Source organism: Coloeus monedula, assembly GCF_965178545.1.
Source record: "Coloeus monedula genome assembly, chromosome: 3".
Lineage (NCBI taxonomy): Eukaryota > Metazoa > Chordata > Aves > Passeriformes > Corvidae > Coloeus > Coloeus monedula.
Genome location: NC_138783.1, coordinates 51059272 through 51071426, shown reverse-complemented (window position 1 = coordinate 51071426; position 12155 = coordinate 51059272). Strand labels below are relative to the sequence as shown.

Sequence of the window (12155 nt, the reverse complement as noted above, 5' to 3'; positions counted from 1 at the left end):
ACTGCAAGCACCAGGAAAAAATTTCTTTATAGTTAGGTTGTATTTGACAAAACGAAACCATAATATTTTGTAACATGAGCATCTATGTTAAAGAACTTGAAAGTTGTTTGTTTATCTTGAGAAAAGATAAACAAAAACATATAGGACAAGAGGACATGGCCTCAAGTTAGGCCAGGAGAGGTTTAGATTGGATACTGGGAAAAATGTCATCACCAAAAGAGTTGTGAAACATTGGAACAAATTTCCCAGAGAGGTGGTTGAGTCACCACCCCTGGGGGTATTTAAAAGACACGTGGATGTGGCACTTAAGGACATCATTTATTGATGGATTTGGCTGTGTTAGGTTAAGGGCTGGATTCAATGATCTTAGAGCTCCTTTTCTATCTAAATGATCTTATGATTCTATATATATTTGTACTATATGCTGCAACTAACAGTAAATCTGCAGCTGCCACTGTGCAGATAGAGAACGGAAGCTTGAATCTTTGAAGAATCACACTCATGTCTGCCCGAATATTTTCGTACTTATCTTATCCATTTTGGAAGCCAAAAGGCATTGTTATTACCCAAGTATTTATTGTGCAAAAGTGATGGCCTGTTTCTTACCCTGCCCCATCTGGGCCAGAGAAGGATCTCCCTAAATTCACCATTTCAATGAAGGGTCTCCAGCTCTCAAGTTGAATAGCAGTGTGCCTTCAGAACGGGGAACATTTTTCCAACAGAAATTATAGAATCACTACAGAAGTGTAGACGTCTGGAGTGACAACCTGGTTTTTGTGTATTTCTAAAGTAATTCTGTATTCCAGTCAGGCTGTATCTCTCATGGCACAGAGAAGCATGAGTTTTGAAAGAGATTGCTAATGCTGTAACTATTTGTCAGGAACTAAAAACAGAGACTTGAGTCCTGTTTTGTCTCATGCCAGCCAAGACCAGAGGTGTGTATGATTTTGGAAGCCATCTCATTTCCATCATATAAAAAAGTATCAGAGTATCTGTCTAATTAACACCACTTTTTGCATTCTGTGGCTGAGGAGTTCAATGAGACCCCTCTCCATTTTCTACCCTTAAAGCCTTTCAGATCTGCCCACTGAGTTATGTTGGTCCCTAACAAGGCTCAGAGTCTCTTCCACTGGGCATTTCTCTCTCCCTGCTGTCATCCCAGTTCTTCCCATTCACAGTCCACTAGTCCCACGACAGAAGGTGCACTTGTGTGCTGGATCACAAAACTACCATGGCATACATGGCCAAACCTGCAGTGCAAGGCCATTTCCCAGCTGATTCCTGCAAGTGGGGAATCCCACTTGGAGACCTTTTACTGTCACCATGTCCCTCTTCTCCAGGTTAAGATGCTGCCTGCAGCTCAAACACAACCAAGCCAACCACTGCACCTAGCACTGCAAGCACCAAAAATGGGAAAGCAGCTCTGCCGGTAACTGAGAAGCAGACAACACTGGGCAAGTTGTGTGACAGGGATAAAATAAGAGTTTCTTTTGGTCAGTGCAAGAAATTTCATAGGTTTGTCACAGGTGTCAAGCTACTTTATGGCCCATCAGAAACTATCATGGACTCAAGAGAAAAAAAGCTGCAGCAAAGGACTGTTGCCATTTAGGATGCCAACAGTCCAGGAGATAAAAGTTACTTGGCCCTAAGAAGACAGAGTTGCCCGGAAAAGGTAGTGAACAGGAACTGATTTAAGTCTGCAAAATGCCTGCAGCCATTCACAAAGTCGAGTAACAACATTATTCAAAAATTGTTATTCATTATTCAAAGACATTAAAAGGACTGAAAATTGCATTTATTTTCAACATGTTCATTTCTCCAGGCAGGCAGCTTTAAGCCTCAACTAGAGATAACTTGAGCATCCTTTATGAACTAAACCTGTTTTGAATTAACCATATCACAATTTTCTACTTATCATTTTTGTAATTTCCACCAGAACATCTCTGGTGTTAGACAACAGTTTCTGTAAGACTGAATTTCCACAGTTTCTACCATTTTAAAAAATAAATACATCTCCATCATCATCCAGGAGAGAGTGATTTCTTTAGAAGAAACAGGGGTAATGAACATGAAAAATTTCCTTTTTATTTTAAACATGGTATAACTTCAAGAACAAACTAGATAGAATTACAAAAAGAATGAACAGTATATGTGCTAGTTAATAAACCTCACTGCTGACATGTCAAATTTATTAGTTGGCAACTTTTCTAATAGGCTTAAATTCTATGTAGTCAGCATAAATGCAAATATATTTTTTTAAGAATATTTATCTAGAAAAAAGTTTTTGTACTACCCATCTCAGCTATGTTTTTTACTGAAAAGGTCTACCAGAGCTAAAATGGAACTTTCTATTCTCTTCGTGATTCAGAGCAGACAAATAGGAATTTAAATGGGAAATCAAGCAGTAAAATTGTGTTTATCTGGGAGCAGGATTTCTTTGATTTCTTTTGTTTGAGTTTTTTCACTCTGAATAAATGATCAAGTGTTTGTGGCTAGAACACACAAACAAGAGAGAGATTTGGCAGTCTCTGCTTTCACAGACACGGCACTCACATGAGAGACCCAGGTTCAAGACCTTGCTCTGAATGAAGGAAAGGAGTAATTTCAGCTCAAGTGCTCCACATGAGGGTCAGCACCTTAGCCACTGGCAATTTTTGTGATCCAGAAGAGCAAGGCTCTTAGTTTTGGCATGATGTATGTACATTTAATTTCACCTCCATGCTGAATAGAATAAACTTTTAAAACCAGTACTCAATAGGGCTCTGAATAAAGCTTCAAATACTGTATCAGTTATATAGAGAAGAAATTACATATTTTAGACATTTTTAAAATTATTTTTTTAATAGGAATACCCGCGTAATTTAGCTGCACTTTGGTTATGTTCAGCTTTGCACAGGCTACACTTAAGTACGTTTAAACTCCTAATAAAATCATATTTCAGTTACACAATACCTGCTTCTCTCAAACTTTGAAAGTAATGTTTAAAGCCCCACACTTTTTACATTTGCAGCTTACCTGTGAGAAACAGCTCCCCAGGCACCATGTTTATTTGTTAGTATGTTGAGTATCTTCTGTTTGAGCTGGTTGGCCGTAACATGATCTCGATGCTTAGCAGCACTGATGAGGTGATCACACATCTTCTCCTCCTCTCTCCGGTCAGCCGCGTACTGAGCACACTGCGACTGGAAATGAAAGAGCATCCACTTGATTGAAGACAGGCTATTTATGATTGCCTTAAAAATATTATTTATTAAACTCTTTCAATATGAAAAAACTCATTAAAATACTTTTCAGAAGAATAGGACATGTCATTTGTCCTAGTTTCATCCAGCACAGGGTTAATTTTTTACAGAAGCTGGAAGGGAGGAATGTTCAAACCCTAATGTTATTTGATGCTATCTCATGTCACTTGCCAGGGGCAGGAGTAAGGAAGACTGTCTCTCTGGTCAGGGAGAAAGTGTGGCAGGCAAAATGGGGTCCAGTCTTGTTTTACTTACTGAGTAAACCACTTCTTTGTCTTATACCTTTTCTTATTAATATTGTTGCTGTTACTGTTCTCTTTCTTATCTCATTGCTGTTTCCAGTAAATTGTTCTTATCTCAACTCGTGATTTTCACCTTTTGTGCCTCCAGTCTCAACTCCACCATGGAAGGGGCGTGGAAGTGACCAAAGAGTGTCTGGTTTAGGAGAGTCTTGGTGGGGACACTGAATTGTTCTGTAGTACTATTTCTAAACCACGACACGATTCAATTGAAATGGTTCTACTACTATATATTATCCATAAAAAAAAGCACTCAGAACATGAAAAAATTGAAATACCAAGGGCAAAGGCAACAGAATTGCAATTAAAACCATTAAACTATACACCTCTGCATGTGTATATGTGTGGCCATGCAAGGCTAACCTTAGAAGTTAGTCTTCCTTTGTAAATGTTTCACATGTTGTCAGGTAAAAAATACAGCTCTAACATACATAGGATAATATACAACAAAAAATTACGTACACTGATTTTGATCTTTAAATTATATTAAGACCTGAAATTAAAAAGTTATTTGATTATTTTATTACTACAGATGCTAAACTACAAAACTACGGCGTATATTTTCTATTTCATACCACAACAGGCAAAATTTTGATAACATACTACCTCTTCTAAAAACCTAATGGATAAAAAAATCACTCGTCTTTTAAACTGAAAAAAATCTAATATTTCCATCATGTTTCCTTTGAGAGAAGACTACCTCTAAAATAAATACGGTGGTTCTTAAGTTTCTCACAAATTTGTTTCTAAACTGCCAGAATTCCATAGTGTATTTTTGTTTTCATAAATCCTTTCTTTATGTATAAGGACAATACTTTTCCACTTCTCAAAATCACGCTAAGTTCAAACTCAATTTCTCCTCCTCATAAAAATTCTTTCATAATGTCTAAAGAAAGGGAATGCAGCCAGAGTAATCAAAATAAATCCACTAAAAGTAGAATTTTCTAGGTATAAATTAAAGGCTAGATTGTTCTCAAAATAGCTAAATTAAAAAATACCTTTTAAGACACATTTTTGCACTTACAGTTTTGTGAACCATTTTAGAACGTTTAGCCAACACTCAAAGCTGTAATAGTGCTGAACAGAATCAAATATTCTAGTATTCAAAAGAGCAATTAAAATTAAGTTAACCTCATACCTTATATTTTATTCTTCATATTTCTGCATACTACCCTTTTAGCACAGATCACATTAGCATTCAAAGATTTTTACAGTGGTCTTTCTGTTGTGTTTACAGACATTATTTCAAGTAATCTATCTGGGAAAGAACAATGGTTACACTAATTCATAAAGGGTTAATTCATTTTTCAATTTATCTTCTTGTACAGGGAGGCACCAATTAGTACAATGATCTGCCTTAGTAATGAGGTTAATATTTCACCAGCTCATTGGACAGTAAAATTAAATTTTCATTTTTCTTCCTGAACAATTACAAAGGTTAACAAAATGAAAGTTAACTGTGAAGTATCCATTCTGGGAGGAATTTTCCTGGCTGCAACTACAACTGGAGTCACAGAGTAAAACTTAGATGCTGGTCCATGGCCTCCCGTCTATGCAGGAGACACAGTAACTTGGTGCAGCTTGGGCCAAATAATTTCACCCATAATGATTCAATTAAAGTTTAAAGGGTAGAAATAAAATAAAATAGTCATGCATTTCTCTAGCTGAGAGCAATGATTAACATGTACTAAACCCCAGGACATACACCTATACAGTTTATTAAAACAAAATGACAGATATACAGCCATGTAGTAGAAAACTACCAGAAATCTCTTCGTCCCTACTGCTTTCAAGTAGGATGAATAATAAAATGTTCAGTTATATTCCCACCATTATTAAAGACAATATATAAAGCATTCTTTCAGACTTTAACCATCACCTTATTTAAGTAGTTGTGAATTTCACATTTAAAACAGTCTACATTTTACAATTTTCTTTTATGATTTGCAGTTTTAAACTTACTCGCCTAAAAAGTGTATCTCGGTCTTTTCCTACAGGAAATGTAATGAAAATTTTCATATATGAAAAATGTGCTGGTTTCTTTACCAGACAATAAGACAGACTTGAGGCTATTCCTTTAGGGAATTTAGTTAATATTCTAAATCTTATTTGCTAACAGAAGCTAGAAGTTAATTGAATATTCTCATTTTGTCTAGAGTTCTGACAGATCTTATACCTCAATATATTCTTCAAAGAGCAGATAACTCAATCTTCCATTGTCCTCTTAGGTTACTGCATGATGCTCTGATAGATATCAAATGTTATTTATTGTTGAGGCAATATGAAACTTCACTCTGACATACACTTAATTGTAGATGCAATTTTATCTACGTTCAAAATATCCAGTATAAGCTTGGTAATAAAGTTGTTGCAATCCCATATGACAAGTGTCTGCTGTCTGCTCTGACAAAATGAAGTAAAGGTTATGTGTATTCAAAATGACAACAGATATCACTGTGTCTCACAGTTTTCAGCTAGGTCCAGGAGCACAAAAACTAGGACACCAAAGTGCACATTTAAGAGAGCTGTTTCAAAGTGATAAAAACCTAATCAAAACTAAGATTACCGGATCCTATTTCTAGTCACCAGGTGCTTGTTGACATTTTCTGACAGATTAATAAAATGATATAGCTATTTATTATCATCAATACTAAGTATATCTCACTGCTAATGCTGGTTCACTTGAGCAGTAAAACATGTGGAAATATATGACTGCACATATATACCTACATCTACACCAAGGTATGCAAACACAAGGCAGGTTCAGAAACTATAAAAAACAGTGATGAAATATTGTATGAAACACCATAGTAATGCAAACCCATATTTGATAAAGTCACGCCAAAAATGAAGTCTTAACTTTACGCCATTACTTCTGCTTTTTTTTTCTTTAATAGGAACAAAGTTAATCCTGTATAAACAAATGAAAACCTATTAAACTGAAGACATTTTAAAAAACAGGGGGGTCTAATATTTGGATCACTTTCAAGCAATGTAATTTAACTTGTATACTGTACCACTTATTGATGAAAAAGCAAGAGTGTCAACTCCTTTTCAGAATAAGAATTATAGACATTTAAGAGTTATGGGAACCAGCTACTCTGTTACATCTTCCAATACTGAATCTTACTGTCAATGGTTAATGATTCCTAACTACGAAGAAAGATATGCAGTATTAAATTTCACTATATAAATTATAAAACGTAACTGTTCTAAAGTGCTCCAAAATTCAAAATGTTCGAAGAAAATGACCTTAAAATATTAAACCTGTTTAACAAAACATTTTTATTTCTTATTTTTCATGAAGTACCCTAAGTGTATAATTGCTTTATTACTGAACTCATACATACTGTTGAAAAAAATCAACAAAAATAATTATTAAGGTAATAGTTATTAAGGTAATAAATAATTATTAAGTAATAGATTACTATTTTCAATAAATCAGGAAAGTTCTTCATGAACCAAAGGGTCTACCCTATCAGATTAGACATTCTGATTAAGGCATTTCTTCAAGCTGTAAATGCTTTTATGAATTTCAGTGACAAGATGAGAAATTAAACCCATTCCTTGTGCTTGACATTTACCAAAGCTTTTAAAAAGCAGTTTTGAAATGCTTTCAATGTAAATTTCTTCCTTGGAAGAAAAAAAAAAAAATCTTTATTGCATGGAGTTACAGTCTAGGTGACAACTGACTGAAAACAGAGAAGCAGAAATGCACCAGCTCCCAGGCTTACCTCAAACTCAGCGTGCTTGTGAACATCTTCAGCTCTTTGTCGGTTTAAAATAAATTCTGCTTCATTTGCAACACGCACTATATGGTCTTTCATTGCATGACACAATAACCTAAAATAAGAAAAATCAGAATCAGCCTTTTTATTTGATGTACTTCAAATAAACTATTTCAGCAGATTTACTTACAATGGAAAAAATTAAAATCAGTGAAACTTCTGTAATTAAATTTTCAAATTAGTTGAAATGAAAAAACAATTTTATCTAAATTTTTCTGCATCGTGAAAGCAGAAAGAAATCACATTAAATGGAAAAAAGTTTTCCATTTATTATCGAAGGGAAAAGTTCTTTATGGAAGAATACATTTTAAGTAAGTCTTTAACAGTAGTCTCAATACGAATACTGCATTGTCATTTAAAAAATCTAGACAACTGCTAAAACTCTTATTTGTACCATTAAAAATATTAAATAGAGGTGTTCCAATTTCAGTCTTAAAAAGTCATGCCACTACTGAAGATTTAAAATTCTATTAAAATTGCAAAATACTATCAATATATTTCACATGTTTTTTCAAACACTAGAGTGAAAAGTGCATCTTGTTTCCAAGTTTTCAAGGTATCAGGAATAGAAAAATCTTACTTAAAAAGGAGGAAAAAACAGATTAAGACTGGACTGAGGCTGAGGATGTCAGTCAGACACATTAACTTAAGACTCTTGTAAAGACCACAAAATACCATGAGGTGCATAATAAAATTGCAGCATAAACAACACTGTTAAAAATGCTCACATCTTTTTAGGCAGCAAGAATGGAACCAGCTGCTTTTTTGTCCCTATATTCCATATCTAGGGTTGGCCATTATATTAAAAATTACTCTGCTCTTCTTATCAGCAGGGAGGAAATATCTTTCAGGATGCAATGATCTGCCAGGTCTGTTTAGGATCAAGAAGAACTGTTTCTTTTTCTGTGAAAGTGGAATATGGTCTGGGATTTTCCTTCTTTCAGCATCAGGAAAAGAATTTCAGTTTCTTCTATTAAGGCTATGAAAATTTTAGCAAACTCAACCCTAAGGCTGGTGTTTGGTGTTAGAAGCACCACAAGTAAAATTCATTATTATTAGAAATGAAAGTCATGATTACTAGACCTTACACCTGCAAGATGGAAAGATCTGAACTCTGTTCTTGCCTCCTTTGGTGTGTTCTACCATCTGTGAAGGGAGGAAACCACTTACCCTGAGCTAATATTCAATATGTGTGCATGGCAAGGGAAGCCATAAAGGTTGGGGCCTGTGTTTTAGAGATAAAGAGAAGAAAACTTGGATCAAGGTTTCACAGTGGATATTCATGCTTTTAATAACCATTTTTATTATATCTAACCCTTTGCTATTTTCAAAGCAAAAAAATTTTGTAAATTATAAAGTTGCCTACACTGCAGTCTTCCAAATTTAGCTTTATTTTTTAATCTACCCTGCTGGACAATATGCTTCAGTATTTTATTACTGCTAAGTGTGCAGATCTTTATTGTTAAGAGGTAATGGTAGGACTGTCCTCAGATATGGATTAGGAATGAACATTAGTGGGTGTCAAGAGGATGGGGACAGACCCTTCAGTGGTGCTCAGCGACAAGACAAGGGGCAATGGGCACAAAGTGAAACACAGGAAGATCCAGCTACATATGAGGAAAAATGTCTTTACTTTGTGGGTGACAGAGCACTGCAACAGGGTGTCCAGACAGGCTGTGGAGTTCCCTTCCCTGGAGAAATTCAAAAGCCACTTGGATGCAAACCTGTGCAACCTGCTCTAGTTGAACCTGGGGCTGTGCTAGATGATCTCCAGAGGTCCCTTCCAACCCCAGCCACTCTGTGATTCATGACATAGACAAGCTTCTCTAAAATGAGCAAATACTAGATTTGAGTGTTTAATATCTCTAATGAAATTGTATATCACAGGTCTTCCCGAAATTTTACATATTATAGTAACAATCTGGAAGCTAGGTTTTCAAAACTGAACACACAGATTTCCAGTGTCTACTGGCTGCACATTCCTTCCTGAATGAACTATGGAATAAATGGACCATAGTGCAAATGCTCCAGCTGTGGTCCAGACAAGAATTCTAGATCCAAATGGCTTCAGGTGAAATGAATAGGCTTCTTAGGCATTTCCTATCACCAAGAATTTGCTGAGAAAAGATGAAAACTAACTTCAAGCCACTGGGTTTATTATTTGGGAGATCTGGGCAGTTTTTATATCTCAACACCCCCCACCTGTCCAAAAAAGCCCACCAAAAACCCAACAAAAAATCTAAGTGGCCTCTGTTCATGAGCAATGATAAATAAATACCACATTAATCTTGGTTGTATTTATCTGTAGTAAGAGGTGTTCACATTCCCTGTGCCCATTTATGTACCTACAAGTACAAGGACCTTCAAATGGATCCTCAGAGACTGCTAATTCACACAAGTTATAAATAAATCTCTTGCCAATACATAGGGAAATGTCTGTCTGCTTTACAGAAAATGAAAACTTTTATAGTCATGCAGCAGCAGATTCAAATCAGATGGCTGAAATTGCTGGTGACACCATATGTACCTTTTGTTTATTGTCAAAAGTCTTATCCATGGGACACCTCAGTATTATTTCGACTGTGTCTTGCCATTTTCTTCATGCACTCTCACATATCTATCACTGATTGTGACTTCTTCAAGAAAAAGATGAAAAACTGTTTGTACAATCATTAACAAATTAGGATTATCACAAAAGTGAGACCACAGCCTATTTAAACTGTATCAATTAAATAATATGGCATCAATGTGTGCTAATAAGGGACATACTGTGATTCACTTACCTTAGATGCTTGTATGCACCTAAGGTAGAACTTCAAAGACTAAGTAAACCATGTTTTTCTATCTAGAAGATCCTTAGTAATCACGCTAATCCTAAAATCACTTGACAGAAAGACACTTTGAAAAAAGGAAGGGTGAAAATCCAGGCCATCATTTAAAAATCTTGCGTGGCTACAAAAGAAGCCTTGACCTGGATGCTTTGATTTGCAAATGCAAGAATGTAGGGCTGAAAATAGAAGCATAATAAATTAAAGCAGTTAAATGTGTCATCACTGAGAGGCAGCAACTACAAGGTTGAGAAAGCAACATCTTGTCTTACAGAGGTTTTTGCAAAGGTACTTGCTTCTGTGCTTGCTCTACTTGTTAAAAGAAACTTATTTCTTGATTTTTAAAAGCCCTATTAAAAATAATTTTTGGTATTGATTTTTTGTTCTAACTGAAAGCTACCATGTATTCTCAAATTACATTCCTACTAAGTAAAAGATAGCAAAACTGTTTACTGGATTATATCATAGCCAGCTAACTCTGATTGAATCTCAGATTCATATAGACACAGCATTATTCAGTGTACTGTCTTAACTGGTTTATACCTGATGAAAAAGCATGATAATGTTGTCATCCTTTGAATAATAACCAATTTATCTAAATCCTGATTAATTCAATCGTATGCATGGCATAACATTAAATAAAAAAAGAAACCTCCAACTTTTTGGCTTGAGAAAAAGTGCCTACAACTTCTTTTGGATTCTCAAAGAAAAAAAAAAAAGAAATTATTCAGAAAGAATCTCAAATCAGGAGAAAACTTACCCTCAGTAGTATCAAAGGCTTCCAACATATATTTAAAAAAAAATTAAAAATCTCCCTTCACACGCTACAAGTAAGAGAAAAGAACAAGGATCTCTAGGTCAGCAAACTCCCTCCTTCATTGCAAAGGCAGCTACGTCATCCAAAATCTTGCATAAGTTTATGAAAGGCATTTTCATGAAATCTACTTCATGAAATGGGTCTTCAGTGTATGAAAATGTGATTGAGTTTCTTGCCTCCCACACAGCTTTGGAAGGTTCTCCGAAGCTTAAAACTCTTTTACTTTCCAATCCAAATGTATTCTTCAGCAGTCTTTACGGTCTCATTTTACCCAAACCTTGCCCTTAGGTTTACACAATTCTTCCTTCTGACAATCTCCTGATATTCCATGTATTCCTATTTATTATGCTAAGTAAACCGTCTCTCTGACTTTTCTTGTGTGGCAAAACAATTGATAAGAGGAGTTTTACTAATATCATAGCTAGATTTTACCTTTTCTACAAGTGCATATCCAAAACTATATTCTAGACAAATTCTAGTTACTATTTACATTGTAACATAATTGCTGCCTTATTTCAATGGAAACTCTTTCTGATGGCAATTCTAAAATGGTGTTTCCCTTTTTCTTAGCACTATGTTCTATGATTTTGCACATGAAAATTTCAGTGATAGATTTGTCTTTTACCTCCTCAGATATTTCCAAAAGATCCAGCCATTAGCATATATTTTCAAGAATATGAATTCCATGTACTGTAACATTATAAAATATTTATGTAGTACATTACATTGTATAACATTTATATTAATGCAGGTTTGAAACCCACCCAATATATCCTGATTGATATTTCTGTCATCTATCCAACCAGGTTTCCCATCCACAGTTTTTTATAGAGCATTCCCTTTTTGGGGAAAAGTCTATCCTCTATCTTTACCTGACCATTGTCCTGTACTGGAGTGACCAATCCTAGCAAGAAGGAGCTTGAGGCACAAGAATGCATGTATACTTGCTATACAAAGGGATGACCTAAAATTCGAGAGCTGAACAATTTTTATTCTCCTTTGGAAATAAAACGTGTTCTTTAGTGAGATATCCTTATCACTGTGACTGAGTTAGAGCCACTGTTCTCATTCACTCTTGTAAATCCTCATCCTGTCTTAGCAAGCACCACCCTCAACAGACCTAGTAGCTACGTTAATGTTGAGACAGTGAGGAATCAGGCCTTCTGGTCATACTTATAAAT

General features: G+C 35.3%; 1 protein-coding gene across 4 annotated transcripts in view; it reads right to left on the bottom strand.

Moving 5' to 3' along the window:
- NBEA (neurobeachin) overlaps positions 1–12155 on the bottom strand; it is a gene marked incomplete at its 5' end in the record, with an annotated part of 466147 nt that overhangs the window by 215107 nt on the left and 238885 nt on the right. For all 4 annotated transcript variants that reach the window (XM_082279412.1, XM_082279411.1, XM_082279414.1 and 1 more), the window contains 2 exons: positions 3016–3182; positions 7276–7384. In XM_082279412.1, the coding sequence (XP_082135538.1) occupies positions 3016–3182; positions 7276–7384 (276 nt within the window). The remainder of the gene's footprint in view (positions 1–3015; positions 3183–7275; positions 7385–12155) is intronic.